Source organism: Cygnus atratus, chromosome 3, assembly GCF_013377495.2.
Source record: "Cygnus atratus isolate AKBS03 ecotype Queensland, Australia chromosome 3, CAtr_DNAZoo_HiC_assembly, whole genome shotgun sequence".
Taxonomy (NCBI): domain Eukaryota; kingdom Metazoa; phylum Chordata; class Aves; order Anseriformes; family Anatidae; genus Cygnus; species Cygnus atratus.
In genome coordinates this window covers 15,110,782-15,127,310 of record NC_066364.1, presented here as the reverse complement: position 1 = coordinate 15,127,310, position 16,529 = coordinate 15,110,782, and the positions used below count along the sequence as shown (strand labels likewise).

The window sequence follows — 16,529 nt, the reverse complement described above, 5'->3', positions numbered from 1 at the left end:
CTCGAAGACCAGACACAGATTGAAATATAACCATAAAAATTTCATCTTTTCCTATGATTTGGGACTTCAGCAATTAAAAATAAAAAGTAAAACAGCTGTAATTCATTGTTTTTGCACACAGTCCATGGTTTAGAAGTAGTATTATGCTGACTCAGGCAGTACTCAACCTCTTAAGTATTTCTAATAGCCAGGCTCCAATTATGGCAGTTTTACTTGAGCCTCACAACAACACTTCAAAATGAAAGATAAGGTTTGCATCTTCCAATGTCAGTAGGCATGCTTGCATAAATCTGAAACATGACCATCTCTAAAAAAATACTTATTTTGAAAAACAAATGTTTTTAACTCAACAGTTTTGTTCATTTATTTTGTAATACGAACACTTTCCTCTTAAATTTTTTTTAGCCTCAGACCAGGTCCCTCTGATTGAAGATTTGGAACAAATATTCATGCGTTCATGGCGGGAATCACACCTATCTGAAATCCGGCAGTACCAACAGGCAATTCCACAGACCTTTCCTCAAGTGCCTAGCCAGATCGCACCAGTGACTTCAGCCCAGCTTCCCTGGCTGGCAGGCCTGGCAGCTAGCTCCTGTAATGACAGTGTCCACATCATCGAGTGCAGCTACTCTCTGGCTGAAGGGCTTTCAGAAATGTTTAAATTGCTCATTGAAGGAAAATTAATAAAGACAAACTACGTGGTGATCATATGTGCTAGTAGAAATCGAGGCATTGATTCCTGCATTGTGATAACAGGTGAGATCCCAAGGGTGTATCTCCAGGCAAAACTGAATCTTTCAATGGGATGAGGAGGTTCAGTAAGCTGCCCCAGCAAACCAGAGCATTCACCAACAAGTAATGGGTTTTGATGAAGCTTCTAAAATATGGTCTTTCAACCTTATTGCCTTCAACAACCTGTTGAGAGCTATGCTGATAAGTTATTTGAATAGCCATACAAAGATTCATTAATATCTTTAACTATTTGCATGCTTTTTGTATACTGTGTCAACAAGTACCTCTTAAAATGGAAAAGAAACGTATAGAATTATAAAATATGAATCTATCTTACAGATGGATGGTGCATACATGTGTAGGAGAGAAAAAAAATTGATCTCTGTCACTTTTATGGGGGGAGGATTCATTTAGCTGGGATCTATTTTTATTATGACTTAGAACATTTTTACTTTAGTTTGAAGTGCTTTCAAAATGACTTTTTTTTTTTTTCTTTTAGGAAAGTATCAGGCAAGAGTCCTGTCTGAGGGCATGCTTACTCCTTCAGACTACCAAAAAGAAGTTAACTATCAGCTGGTCACAGGGAAAGTGGAAACTCTGGGGTCCTTCTTTAGCACCCTCTGCCCAGGTACATAATATGCTACAAACAGGTGTGTTTCCAAGTCCCTGAATCTTTTAAGTAAGTGAAAATAGCTGTACTACTTTTCCACTAGCAAGACACTATTAGAAATAAATAAAAAATACAGGACAAAGTTGTGAAAGTACATTTGAATTGAAGTTCCTCCTAAAAGTGTCAGTTCTAAAATCCCTTAGTTTCATGAAAATATGCCAGTAAGTAGCTGAACACATTACACTTAGGTATGCACATCCATTCATACAATATGCAAGTCTATATCCATGTGAACGGATATAGATTCTTTTGCCAAAAGCACATAATTCATTTAGACCATGATAGAAAGAATTATGTCATTGAAGGAAAAATTTGTCCTTTGAACTTATCATACTGTGAGCTTGATTGTAATGCATGGGAAAGAAAAGAAAATTTCAGAGAGCCAGGGTTACTGGATCATTTTTTAACTGAACATACTGAAGATTACTGCAAGCAGGATTATCTGGGAATAGATTCAGCCATGTGGAAAGTGTAACTACATCACACAACTACAGCAAATGCAGCATTCTTGTCTGTGTAAAAGGCATGTCACCATCCCCTTTGCCACTCATGTCACACCAATAAATCTGTACTTAGGAGGCGAGAACACTTATGGAGATGTTGTGGTATTTTGACTAGTCACTTAAGAGAAACCTGTTTTCCTAGAACCACCATGTAATATCAGTGTCTCTGTTCCCAATATCTTCAAGGTATGGCAGAATCACTTTTGCTACTGTTTGGGCAGAACAAGTAAATGAATGTCCTAAAACGAGTTGCCATCTACATCCATTGGATTGCACTTCACAGGGCAGACCCTGCCATTCTAAGCCCTGCAGCAGACATGTTCAAACATCTTTTCAACTGCTGAGAAAATACTAAGTCCTCTGAACAGGCACACTGTATTTTCTGCACAGCTGTCATCTGTAAGCTGGGTCCCTGCTGCATAGAATAGGATGTATTTGCAGATGTGCTTAGTTCAGTAAGACATACCTTGCTTACTTCAGCATTGTATGTAGCTACAAAACTCTAATTTCTCTTACAGCTTTACAGGGAATTATTATATTTTTTTTCTCTCTCAAAAATGTTAAAGATGTAATAATATTTATGCTCTGCACGAGATTTTCAAAACCTTGTAATCCTTATTAGCAAACACTGGAGCTCAATGGTCAGAACATAAACTAAGTAACTTTCAAGTCTTTGTTGTTGCTGATTTAGATCAGGGCCTTGGAGCTAGTTTTCTGATATCTTCTATAAATGTCCTAGGCAGAGGTCTGCATAGCTATCTGTCTATTCCCTGGCCTGATATACATTTTATTAGTATTAATACAATAGAAAATGATGAGGATTCCTGTACAAAGTAGCCAGTAAGCTAAGGGCAGGACAACTACCTAGCATATATAAAGCTCTTAAGACCTACAAAAAAAAGTCAGTACGAAATGCAGCTGTTATTAACCTGGATGTTTATACCACTATACTTTCATTTTGATAGAGGGTGACATTGATCTTTTGCTGGAGAAATTTTATCAGGAAAACCAAGGGCACATCTCTTCATCGCTGTCTGCTTCAGTGAATAAATCAACAGCAATGAATGGAACTGGAGCAGCTGTGTGTACAAGTAAGGAGTACCTTCTAAACAGGTAACAGAGTCAGGTACTTGAAAATAGGTCTTTAGGTGTGGAGTTAGATACTTCTGGGCAGAGTCCTAGGCTCTTGAAAAATTCTGTCCTGAGGTGATCAGGAACTTACATCTTGGGATATGCAGATTTACACTTGATGGATGCTCTGCTTCATTCCATCAGATACTGTACTCCCTGAAGCTCTAAGTCTTACTTCTGTGGCAGCAGAATGCTGTTGCACAAGTTCAGTTTCAGCTCTTCAATATTTAAGGGATTTGCAGGACCAAAATGCCCCAGTGCAGCAAGATTTCTTTTCATGTTCCATATAGATTTTCCAAAATTGGGACTTTGACTCATAAGCAAAGAACCTTAAAGTATAGCTCAGTTATTCTTTGCCAGGCTCTAAGATTTTGCATTAGGTTAGACTTTGCGTGTATATCTAAACGGAATTTTGTCACTTTCCAGGTTATGAGATTGAACGGCATCAGATTCGTCCGTTTCAGCTAGCAGTGGCTCAGAAACTGCTGTCTCATATTTGCTCAATTGCTGACTCCAGCACTCAAAATCTTGATTTGGGTTCCTTCGAGAAAATTGATTTCTTGATTTGTGTTCCACCCTCTGAAGTGACCTATCAGCAGACTTTGTTTCATCTCTGGCACTCAGGTGCTTATTTTATTGGAATTACAGTAAAACCATTAAAAACATTTGTATCTGGAAATACTGATGTTTGTTCCATTTCTTTAGGTATTTTATTAGAACTTGGATTAGAAAAGGAGCATCTTACAAAGCAGAGGGTAGAACAGTATGTTATGAAACTAGATGCAGACGCCCAGATTAAGTTCAAAGTCTTTTTACAAAACTCTATGCAGAATCCACACACACTGTTTGTCTTAATCCATGATCACGCACACTGGGATCTAATGAGGTAAGAAAACTGTAACTTCAGAAAAATTATTATTGTTTGCATTAGCTCTCAAGATCAGATTTATGATTTATGTCTTCCTTCATCTCTCTTTGCACCTTTCTGCTAACTCTCTATTTCCATGCGTTGAATAAATATGTTTTCTTTTAAGGTTCTTCATGACTTATTGTCATTCTGCTTGTTATATTATGCCTCAGTGGAACATTTCAGCTTTCCTTGCTCACCATTCTTATCTTCTTTCAGCCACAGCTATCTTTTTTTCTGGCTGGTTGTCATTTGTTCAAAGCAAAGCTTCCTGTGAAAGTACACAAAATTCATTATCCTCTGTCAGTGTCCTCTGGACTGTAGAACATGCAGACACCCTCCACAGTGACTAGCCAACTAGTGATCCAACACTACTGCTTATTTTTTTTTTAACTTTGTAGCAATTGAGTGTTTCTGTGTGTAGATGTTTTCAGGTACATGTCTCAAGGGAGCAGGGAGATTTCTGTCCAATGTTCACCAAGCTCCCTGTCAGTTCACCTGCATAGTTCATCGCTTCCCTCACAGAGCCCTGATTCTTTGCCGTCTTAGCAGTCTGTCTGTTGAGAAGGTGGGCTGCTTTTGCTTTGTATCTCCTGAGGCACTGGGGAGGTTGGAGAATGTATTGAATTCCAGAAACACCAGCATGTTCCAACTTTGCTAACATCACAGTGTTTCTGAAACCAAAACCATAGTGTTTCTGAATTTTGCTTGTGAATAAAATGACAAGGTCTCGGCTTTCATACGGGTTAAGAACCAGTGTTTTCATCAAACCTGTATTTTTGCATGTGTGAGGGTTTCCTGTTCAACTCTTCTATATCTTAGGAACTTACATGATGGCCCTTAAGGCATATAACATCCCTGAGTGATAGGGATGTACCTGTATAGCTACTAAGCTCTGACATTTTTTTCCTTTTATCTAAAAAAAGACATGTAAGTGGCAAATATTGAAGCAATTATTCTGTACAGCAGGATTCATGCCCCCTAACTGAAGTCAATTAAGTAAGGTGCCTAAAAGAGGAGTTTAACTGCCTGGGATTGCTCACGTAGACACAACAGAGACACAGGCATTTCTGAAAGCTGGCATAGGTCTTGAGTGGAAACAACAAATTCCTGGAATTACTTATCTCTATGTGTTGATAAGAGGAGCTTACACTGACTAGGTTTGTAACATGGTCACTGCAAGTAAATGCCAAAAATTAAATATCATGAATTTGGACTGAAGTCTTACTCTGGAGCAATGAATTGATTGTAGGTGTTCTATGATACCGGCATTTGCCTTAACAATAACTACTCTTCCTTTTTGTAATAGATGTGTCACAGGTAGCCTCCCTCTGTCTTTCTGTTGTACTGACTTACAGCCTGTCATTTTCTATCTTGATTTTGTAGGCAAGAATTATATCATCTCAGGGGCAGTTCTAACAATCTGGCCAAATTTAGTAGAGGACTATGTGATTATTTGTAACTGACATAACGTCAGCTTCCTTTCATCCTTTCTCTCTCATATTCTGGTGGTTGTAAGAAACTGGTAATTTGCTAGCTAGGGAGTTAACCAGTCCTATAGAAATTTTCAGCTGCACTGAAATATTTTGCATTTCTTTTGCCATCCTTCTATACAACAAAAGCAGGGTAAAGAACAGAGTCCTAAGTTCCTTGTATATGTTTAACTTCAATTTCACATCCCGGTTAAAGCTATCCCATGGACCCAAATGTTCCTTTGTGCCAATCACTTTGGAGAGTTTTGGATTTCTTTTTTGCAGTGCTATGCATAGCCTTTATCCTCAAACAGAACTGTCTACAGGACTTGTTGATAGACTGTTGAACTGCAGGGAGGTGAAAGAGGCGCCAAATATTGTGACACTCCATGTGACTTCCTTCCCCTATGCGCTCCAGACTCAGCATACTCATATCAGCCCTTACAATGAGATCCACTGGCCTTCTTCATACAGCAATGTAAGATGGATGCTTTGAGGTGCTTTTCAAGCTTTTCATAAGTTATTTTACATTTATATACTTGGTAAAACTTTGGAGGCCCCATGATTTTTTGTGGACAAGAATGACGTTTGCATGGCATCTTTTTTGTTTGTTTGTTTGTTTAGTCTGTGACAAGTTTTTGTTTGTTTGTTTGTTCGTTTTTTTTAACCCTTGCTTATTCTGTCATTTCTTGCCTTTTATTTTTATTTATTTTTTTATTCCTTTTATATCTCCTATAAACTGTAGTAGCTTTGCTAAAAGTCTTTGAGCTACATAAATGGAAACCACCTGAAAATCATCAACATCTGAAATGTAGATACATGAATTTTCTTGATATGTGTGCATATTTTACCTGCATAGCTCTTCTGTCTGTACTTATGTATATATGGGGAGAGAGTAGAGAGAAAAAGAAACAGGGAAAATGGAGTCAAACTTCTTTCCTTTCAAAAAAATTAGTTGTTTCTTTCTCTCTTTGTTTTAGTGGGCATCTGAGTGTATGTATGCTTGTTAGAGAATGTGACTGCAAATATATCAGATAGCAATGATTAATCAATTGTACATTAATAATTGCTAGCTTTAAATTGGTATTGCTTCCTTTGTTTTAGGGTGTAGATTTATACCATGAGAACAAGAAATACTTTGGACTGTCAGAATTCATTGAATCCACTCTTTCTGGCCATAGTATTCCACTGCTTCGGTACGACAGCTCTTTTGAAGCAATGGTCATGGCTTTGGGAAAGAGGTACAGTACACTCCTTGGTTTAATGATGGAAATTTAGGAAGTATATTTTTCTAGTGTCTTGAGTTACTAGCTAGAAACCTTTCTTTCTTTTTTCTTGCTGTTCCACAAATCAACTGTGTCTACAAGGGCATTTCACTTGTTCATATTTTCTTTAATCTTTTTTGCATATGTTTGGCCTGTAATCTAACTAGTCTAGGCTGCCTCTTACCATGAACATGCACATTGTTCAGCCTGCTTTAATGTGTGTACTTGGATGGGACTAGTAGTTACTTCTATATTACAATAATCTGAAATTACATTATCAGATTATTATAATAATTTCAGATGCATTCTCACTGTTGTCCAGTATTATCACTTGCTGACTCTGGCTGATTTTGTTGTGTATTATTTGTGTATACTGCATAAATGGACCACAAAGAGAAGGAGATATTTCACTATGTTTTGTGCACTTAAATCAGTGGTAAAAAGCTTCATAGCATCATCACAGTTTGAAAAGACATCAACAGTTAAGTTTCCTTGGTCCTTGCAAAACAAGTCTAGAATCACTGCACATGAACGCATACAACTGTGAATAAACTCTTTGGGATCTATGACAAGAAAGTCAGGACAAGTAGAATCTTGTGAATTCATATTGGTAACTGACAGACAGAAAATGTCCACACAGCTTCTGGGGTTTGCTACCAGGTGCTGTGGAGATATGATCACACACATCAGGTGCATTTCTGAGCAAGCCATAGTTTCTCTTTGTACTGTGCGCTCAGGTTTCCTTGCTATGAAAACCAGAGCACAGGAAGCTCTTACATATCCATGTTTCTCCCTACTGTAGAGTGGGGATTGAGACGGGGTGTACCTGGGCTCGGAAACATAGAGTGCTCATTGAAAGTAGCCTATATATTGAGGCTATTGGAAACAAGTTTGGGGCTTTAGTAAGAAAACAAGAGAAAAAAACACCTAAGGATAACACATCATGAAGAATACTGTTCTCATTGACAAATGCCTTTATTTTGATCAATGGTATTACTGAGTGCATTAGCAAATATTCTGTGATAAATTTTGTAACAGCAGTAAAGTATTGTTTACTTGAAGTGATGTAACATTACTGAACTCTTTGCTTATTAAATCTGTACTGAGAAATAGAGAGACAACATCAGTTCTGATTGTGTAATGATGTATTGCAAGAACTATCAAATTGCACTTTGGTGAGAGTGTTGTACAGTAAATATGAAGGATTCTTTACAGGAGGAAATCCTAAGTTTACTATATTGTGGAGAACATTAGCTTTTTCAGTTTAGTCTTTAATACCTCACTATTTAATTCGCCATTTATTTCAGGTTTCCCAGATTACACAGTGCAGTGATAAGGACTTTTGTCCTCATACAACACTACTCTGCAGCTATGATGGCAGTGTGTGGTCTTTCTCAGATGAAGAATTACACCTCAGTTGAAACTCTGGAAATCACCCAAAACCTAATAAACTCTTCAAGACAATGTCCTAGTGGTCATGGCCTCATGGTAGTGTTGAGAATTCCATGTACCCCGCTGGCTGCAGTGGCATATGAACGTCTGTATAATGTAAGGGAAAGACTAGCCCTTGAAGATAACTTTGAAATAATCTTGGGAAATCCTAATTCTGGAATCACAATAGGGAAGCACTTTGTGGAGCAACTAAAGGTAACTTGCAGAATGAAATATAACTGGGAAGCTTCATTAGATGGGTAGGTGGGGAGACTTTATTGGTGAGAGTTATGGTTGTAAGCTTAAGTGTGGTTCTTATTCGTAAAACTCAAAACTACTGTAAGGAGCATGAGTTTTATCTTTTAGATATATAATCTGTGATTCCTTTACTCTCCTTCCTCTGGTTATGTTCTGGTTACTCAGTTGAATATTAACTCATATATCTAGAACTTGGCTTCCAGCAGTAACCCTCCCAACCACCAGAACTGCTTTTATTTATAACAATAGGGAAAACAGCCAAACAAAATTGTCACTGTTTTCTCACAAAGTTATTGTAGTTTAAAAACATTTTCATCAGTGACCCGTTGAGGTTTATATTATTCTTCTCACCAGCAGATGGCATGAAGGCACCAAATCAGTGATGCCAGCTATGCGTCCTAGAACACCCTGGTATTCACAGCTCAGGACTTGCTTTATGTTTTCTGGACCATGTGTTGTTTCATGGATTCATTTATATGCTTTAGGTCTAGAGTCTTGGGTCATCTGTGTAATAAAAACCTATGATATTTTCTTGCTCTTCGTAAAATTGCCAACATCTGATCACCAAAGCAAGAATGTATATTACACTCTGTACCGTGCCTAATGTGATACGTTAAACAAAGTCATTAGAGATCCAGGACCTAATTCTAATCTTGATCTGCTATTTGTAACTTTTTCTGAAAAACAAGCAAACAACGACAACAACAACAAAACTAGTATTATTTCTGAATCACATCCTGTTTGTCTTCACAGACATGCAAAACAGTGGTAAATGTACAAATGTCAGAAGCCGAATTGTCTTACTGTTGCTCTTGCTGTGTATTCCTTATCTGTAAGTCAGTCTCACAGCAAAATTTACTGACTGATGTCAGTAAAGTTTTATAGCCTGATGCTAAAGATTCAAATCATAAATCTAATTATTGAACTTCTCATGAAGTCACCAGGAGAACTGACAACTTTGGTGAAGAGCAGGAGTCTTCAGAGGGTATTAAGTGTGGACAGTGGTATATGCGTGTTCAACATTTTCAGCTTCCTGCTATTGTGCTAAGGTCAAAAGGTTTCATTCCTAACTCATTTCCCTCCTTGGACTCAGACACCCACACTTTATCTGCCATAAGAAGAAAGTCTCTGTTTTCTTTTATCCCCCGAAGCTCATCCTCATCTTCATTGTCTCATGCACTATATCTGCTCTATCTGTGTATGCTCTAGCCTCAGCACTGTGCAGATGGGAGTCAAGGAGACTTTTCAGACCAGAACATACTGTCCCAATCTCCTCAGGCTTATAACAGTCAGACTGCTACCTGAAACTCTTTAGAAACTGTGAAATCCACCTATGTTGAAATCTACCTGTTGGCTCTGCTATGTGGCTTACCTTGGTGGAACTTCTATCCACGTACAAATTGATTCATGTAATGAATGATAAAATGTATTTTTATCTGTGCCATATCAGTATGTCCAACAGCATCTCTTATGCAGGTCTGGCAGAAAATTGAAGATGTAGATTGGAAGCCACGGACCTATTTGGAGTTGGAGGGTTTGCCTTGTATATTAATATTTAGTGGTATGGATCCACAGGGGGAGTCTTTGCCACGGTAAGATCTGGTATTTTCTCAGTGGAAGTTTTTTATCCATTGCTTTAAAAATGTCTAAAAATTAACTGTTTAAATGCTTGTGGGAAAAGAAAACAGATTTCAGTGTCAAGATGTTGCTTTTCCATTTTTATATCACAAATACAAGAAGCTTATTATTAATAATAATCCCCTGCTTATAGAAAGATACAAATAACTTAAAAGTGTTATGAGAGTTGTCCCACTATACAGGAGAGAGTAAGGGTATGTTAAAAATAAATAAATAAAAATCTATAGCTACTTCAGACACCAAAAGGTAGATGAGACATCTGCAGGATGCTGGCATATGTGCTACAGGACATGTGGAGAGATCCATGCCTTCTGGAGTTGAAGCTGGAAGGCAGACAGGATGTTCTGGGGCCACCAAAATAGCACTACATGTTTTTGTATGTTCAATTGAATCCCATTCTGTGTGTTAGGCTTAGAACCCAAATGATACCCTTTTTCTTGTGCTGATGCTAATGTTCAGTGCACTGAACATTAAGTTAAGCTGCTTAACTGGATTAAGAATAATAAAACTGCACACCATAGCAGTAGACCTATTAAGCACCAAAGATATACTGTGCTCTATCTCAACCATAGTTTAAGTAGATCATTAAAAAAGTTTCCCCTTTGGCTGCATCTGGAAAAGAAAGAAAGTAGATTACAGTGAATTTTCATATTACCCCATCTGTTTCTCTCCAGATCACTGAGATACTGTGACCTACGTTTAATAAATTCATCTTCTTTGGTAAGGACAACCTTGGAGCAAGAACTTGGTTTGGCAGCATACTTTGTGAGCTCAGAAGTTCACACAGAGAAAGCAGTTGTGAACGATGTGTTAGAAAGTGACCCAGAGAAACTAAGCAGCACTGATAACGAAGATGAAGAAATAGCAACAGAAGGTATTGCTAGTAGTAATAATAAAAGAAGCTGTAAAATGATTGAGTTGTATTAGAAAATACAAAATTATGTGTGATATCTAGTCAGTAAAGGTTAGCCAGTGAGTTAGCTTTACTGAGTTACCTCTGCTCCTCTCTTTTGCTTTATCTTAGCTAACCACTGTTCTCTCACCCTTCCTTGCCTCTTGCCCAGAGAGTGCTGCTGCTGAGGCATTTTAATCTGTCACAGTCATGCTTCTGCATGTATTGTTTCTCTGCTAATTGGTTCTGTCCTCTCTTTTTTTTCCTCTCTGTGCTTTGCCATCTGGGAAGCAGTGACTTTGCAACAGGGACATCTCCACCAAAACTCCCTCGCTGATCCTGCCTAACCTATCCTTACATACTGACAGTGTTGAAGATTCCCCCCAAGGGAACTGTTCAAAGTCAAGCTGAATAGTCTCAAGTTTGTAAAGAATTAAACATCATGGCTAGAAAAAATATCTGAATGTAGCAACTTCAGAGTGCTCCTTGAGTACTCCTGAGTGCTGTCCATGAATTCAAATTGAAACGGTAGAGTTGGCGAGTTTATCAGTTTTTAAGAGAGCAATTAATTACATATACATATGTAAATATACAGTGATTTACCCAGAAAATGTATTTTTTATTTGGGTGAGAATTGATGGATGTTATGAGATACCATTAATTTCTTAATATTTTTTTCTTTACTGTTTGTTGTACCTTACAATTGGGGAAAACAAGGAATTTTAATTCCTGTAAGTTAGTTAAATCTCAAACTGCTTGATTTCATTTCCTTTTTTTTTTTTTTTTTTTTTTTTTTTTTTACTAATGAGGAGGAAGAGGAGCTTGTTACTGTTCATTTATTGAACTCTTACTCATTGATAGCAAAGAGAGCAGAACAAGCAGAACAGAAATATTTACTTTAATCAAACAAATACTTTTGATGTAGGAATGAAATACCTATGGTCATACTCCGACTGTCTACAATAGAAGCCTGCTCTAAGTGGGATGAATACCTCTGCCCATTTAGTTGAAGAAAGCCAAGACTATATGTGATCTGAGTCAAGGGTGCTCTGAAGTTAGGTATCTAAGTTGTAAGGCTGTTTGCCTAGTCCATTAACTATGGTATGCTCCTCAAGAGCTCAATTCAGAGCAGCTAAGATGATAGACCTATAGCAGTGCTTATGTCTCTGTTTATTAAGGTAAAATTGTACAGAAACAAGCATTTTGACATAGAAGCCTAAGCTATGAACCTCAAGCAAATATTCTTGGTGGCTGTCTAAATATAGACTGTCATTACCAAAACCTGAGATGTAATTTGTCCATAGAGCTGTAATGTAAGGGGTAGAAGGTAATTTCATAACGTACTGACAAAATGGAGGTCATTGTCAGTTGGCTTCCCTGACACTGGATTTGTGACGAAAGTAAGGCATGGGTTTGAAAGATAAAACATGGTTGAGACATGCCTGGAAATTGCCGACTCCTGGCAGCAGAACTGATTTTGTGAGGCTATTGCAGCTCAGCGTAGTTAGATTAGACCACAGGCTGATCCACAACTGCACGGCAGGAGCAGATACTCTCCACATTGTAAATCATGTCAGGATGAGGACAAAATCCAGACGAACTTGTGTGCTTTTTGCTGCTTCAGTAATGTAGCCATAACTTCTCACAGGCTTACTTAAATTATGTTTTGTTTTTGCTTTCCCCTGCTACCATTCCTGAAACAGGTTCTGCTTCAGAAAAAAGAAGTCCTATGAAAAGAGAAAGATCTCATTCCCATGACTCTGCATCTTCATCTCTCTCTTCAAAGGCTTCTAGTAAGACCTTAAGATTATCTTTGTTAAGTCATTGTTAGGATATTAAAGAGACATTTTAATCATCTTAGAGAAAGAATTAAAGTAATAAATCATTAAACTTTTGGCAAGGCCTATTTTAATGGTGTCACTAAAAACAACTTAAAAAAAACACCTTTAAGAATCAGACTTTTGAACTATAAGAAATAAAATATTTTCTTGCTTGAAAAGTAATCATAGGGTGGAGTACCTAAAAAGGCACGTTTTTTAATGTGGGACACTGAGGCATGAATCCTGAGTTAGTACTGCAATGGCTGACTGTGCTCACTGAAGCTATGACAGTCTATGAACAAGAAAACATGCCTCAAATTTTTAAAAAATCTTTTGAAAATCTGTGGGAGAAAAAGCACGCTCAGTCTTGTTTGTGTTTTTATGTTTTTGGTTTTGCTCTGCAATGTTCAGTCATTAATTTTGCTCTGTTTGGAAGCTTCTTTAGAGTTGGATCATTTTTTAATCTTTGTTTCCTTTTTAATCTGCAAATTGACATAGAAAGCATGAGGCAGTGTTGAGAACTACTAGGGCTTTTTGTCTGATAAATTTCTTTGCATGCTTTTAATGCAGATAATATTAGGAGAGTTGAGTGAAGTGCAGAATATAAATTGTACCATAACTATATAGGAGTTGCGATGTCATGCAGCTTTTTAAAAACATGTTGTTTTTTGCCAGTGACAATAAAATCTTTTTGATCTAATTGTAGTTTTCACCATGCTGACATGCATATTTGGCCTGATTTCTTTTCTGCAGACACAATGGTTGTTACAAACGGAAAAAAAAAAAAAAAACAAATACCACAACAACAACAACTTGAAGAAATTTTTATAAAATTTCTCACCACTTTAATTTCAAAATATGTTTTTCTTCTTTAAAGTTGTGCTGTTGTTCAATTCACAGTGTCCACGTGGCCAAAATTTGCCTGTGATTAAGGAAATCTTCCTATCCTGTTAGTACTTATTTTCCTGTAAGGGCCTGTTAGTACTTATTTTCTTGCATTCCTTTAAACAACAGTTTAAGTAATTTTGTAGTGGTCTTGAGAGATGATGGTATCTGATGAACTCCTGACTCAAGTGGGGAATGGATGAGGGAAGGAGAGGACAGAACAATCACTGACAGCTTTCCTATGCAAATTCAGTTTTTGTAAAGGTGCTTGCTGCATTGAGACAGATACTCCAAACTAGTCCCATTAATACTTCCTGTATGATTAAGGTGAAAGATAGCAGGAACAGGGGTGAGGTTGCATTACTTGACAGGCACCATATCAAAGTCATTTTTCAGTGTTTAACTATGACATTGACTAGATGACATTGTTGCCCTGTATTGAAATAAAATTTTTCTTTTAGTTACAGCATTCTGCAGTGAGTCATTGCCTCCTTTCGTAACAGCAGGAGATACAGCAAAATCCCCCCACCTAAACAACAGCACTGAAGAAAATACAAACAGCCATGAAAGGCAGAAGCAGAAGGTAGACAAGGGGGCACAAACAACAGTCAGCAAACATTTACCACCGGTAACAGAACAACTGGATACAAAACAAAACATAAAAAGTGCCCAAATTTCCATCACCTCCTCATCCTCTTCACCTTTCTCCTCCTCCTCTTCCTCCTCTGCGCCTACTCACAACTCCTTCATCCTACAGACCTCTCAATGCTCCATGACCAAAGCATCAAAACAGCCTCCCATAGTTTTCCTGCCCAAACTGGTTTATGATATTATTACTTCAACGGACAGCAGTGGACTTCCCAAATCATCTTCCCTCTTGCCTTATCATTCTGTTATGTGGGCAAGTTCTTTTCGTCCTCTTATGAGTAAGATGATGACTTGCACGGAGCAGTCTCTATACTACCGCCAATGGACGGTGCCCAAGCCAATCCATATGGACTACAATAATAGGAATGAGGGCAGAATGGACACCTTTCACCCAAGGAGGCTGCTGCTGAGTGGGCCACCACAGGTGTGTAATAAGAGCAAGGTATTTTCATTCATTTATTTTGTTTAATTTTATTCTCTGAAAAAATATATTAGTTATTAGTATTCATTCTTAAAACATTTTTTGGTGAAGAGTAAGTTGCTTATGTTTTATTTTATTTCCTTATTTCCTAACTCCCTTCTAATAAAATAATCTTTCTTTCTTTACTGTTTGTTAGTCTAAGTTCAAAGACAATGAAGCTGGAGCAATGTTCATTTTCTGTCAGGCTCTCTCCCTTAAAATGTTTTAAAAGATAGTTTTCCCAGAACATATATTGCATGTATCATTTCAGTTTGCTAAAGATGAATAAGCATTTACATTTTGAATAAAGATCAAAGATCTGAACAAAACCACTTTCTTATGATCAATCTAAAGATAGCTGAAAGTTTGCAATTAAGGTATTTCTCTGCCTCCTCCACATGGCAGACAGAAATAGAAGCTGTTGTAAATAACACATGCAAGAAGGCCTGTTCACTAGCAAGGCTGTATTTACCAGATGAATAGCACACTCAGGGTTTTAAAATTTTATTTCAAAAGATGCATGGAAATCATGCAAGGAACTAAGAAGTTCCTTGTCTTCTAAATTTTCTAATCTCTGAGCAAGGTGTCTCTCAGTTTAATGCATGTTACACGCTAAAATTGATATTGTGCCTGTTATGTTCTGCTGGAGTACCAAGCAATGAAGCTGTGAGTATCAAGCTAGGAGTACCAAGCTAGAAAGAGATCCCATGCCTACAGAGAACATACAGACATCCTGTGAACATCGGAAGTCAAAAAGGATAAATCAAAATAAGGCAAAGACCCATGTTTCCTGTTATTCTAACATCAAACAAAATAATTCATCTAAAGATAGTTACGGATTTAACACTCTTCTATGCCAATCCATTTCAAAAAGAAAGTATAAATTACTATTTATTAAATGACTTTATTCCATTGTACATCTGAAATTAGGGTTCAGTAAAGTAGGAAGAGCGTAAACGGGCTTTTCATGTTGGAGCTTCCTGCAAATGTTACTGTAATGTGTAAAGGATTCCAGAAAGTACTCTGATGAGAAGTTTTACACTACTCTCCATTCCTTTGATCTAAATTATCTGTTTTTCCCTGCCAAAGATTGAGGAATTATATGATCAAGAAACTAAATGTCATACAAAGCTGCAGCACAAAAACGAATACATTCTGGAACAGATTACCAATTTGCATCTCTAAGAAAAACACAGGCTGTGACAATTTTTGATAGAATTTTATATGTATACACATCAAAACCCACAAAGATACTATTTCCAAAGACACTCTAAATATCCAGATTTGCTGGTAAGTAAATACCACTTTAGTATTCATTTGATCATAAAGCATTTGGTTTGGGGTCACAAATGCAAACCGGAGGTTCTCAGAAGAGTCATTCAGAGACTTCTGAAAGCATACTATACATCCATGAGAAGGATTTGTTGCTTAACACATATGATACATGCCGTTTAACTAATTATAATGAGACAGGCAGCTTGCTTATTCATTGACTCCCTACCAGGGTATGGCAATCACCACTTTTTGCTATCAGGTGAAACCTTTTTTTTTTTTTTTCAAGTATGGAATATGTCTCCTATAGACCCTTTGTACAGCAGTGAATTTCACCCTTGATATCCCTTCCTTTACATGAAATTCCATCCCTTCTCCAGCTGTTTACACAATGCAGGTTATTTCCTGGTCTTTTATTAGATCATACAGTTGGATCAGTTCCTGAAGGACACTCTTCACATTTATATCCAATTTATATTTTCCAGTTCTTTCTGAAGAATATACATGTTTGACACAGAACAAATTCACACACTGATATCACAATT

General features: G+C 37.3%; 2 protein-coding genes across 3 annotated transcripts in view; one reads left to right on the top strand and one right to left on the bottom strand.

Moving 5' to 3' along the window:
* ROCK2 (Rho associated coiled-coil containing protein kinase 2) overlaps nt 1-16,529 on the bottom strand; it is a 555,405-nt gene that overhangs the window by 203,135 nt on the left and 335,741 nt on the right. The window lies entirely within an intron of this gene.
* GREB1 (growth regulating estrogen receptor binding 1) overlaps nt 1-16,529 on the top strand; it is a 57,594-nt gene that overhangs the window by 20,526 nt on the left and 20,539 nt on the right. The window contains exons 10-21 of one of the 2 annotated variants that reach the window (XM_035562546.1): nt 406-756; nt 1,232-1,360; nt 2,871-2,996; nt 3,463-3,660; nt 3,742-3,922; nt 5,701-5,893; nt 6,520-6,656; nt 7,988-8,327; nt 9,846-9,961; nt 10,682-10,881; nt 12,603-12,692; nt 14,066-14,676. In XM_035562546.1, the coding sequence (XP_035418439.1) occupies nt 406-756; nt 1,232-1,360; nt 2,871-2,996; nt 3,463-3,660; nt 3,742-3,922; nt 5,701-5,893; nt 6,520-6,656; nt 7,988-8,327; nt 9,846-9,961; nt 10,682-10,881; nt 12,603-12,692; nt 14,066-14,676 (2,672 nt within the window). Of the gene's footprint in view, nt 1-405; nt 757-1,231; nt 1,361-2,870; nt 2,997-3,462; nt 3,661-3,741; nt 3,923-5,700; nt 5,894-6,519; nt 6,657-7,987; nt 8,328-9,845; nt 9,962-10,681; nt 10,882-12,602; nt 12,715-14,065; nt 14,677-16,529 lie in introns of both variants that reach the window. The other variant, XM_035562545.1, reaches the window with a different exon arrangement.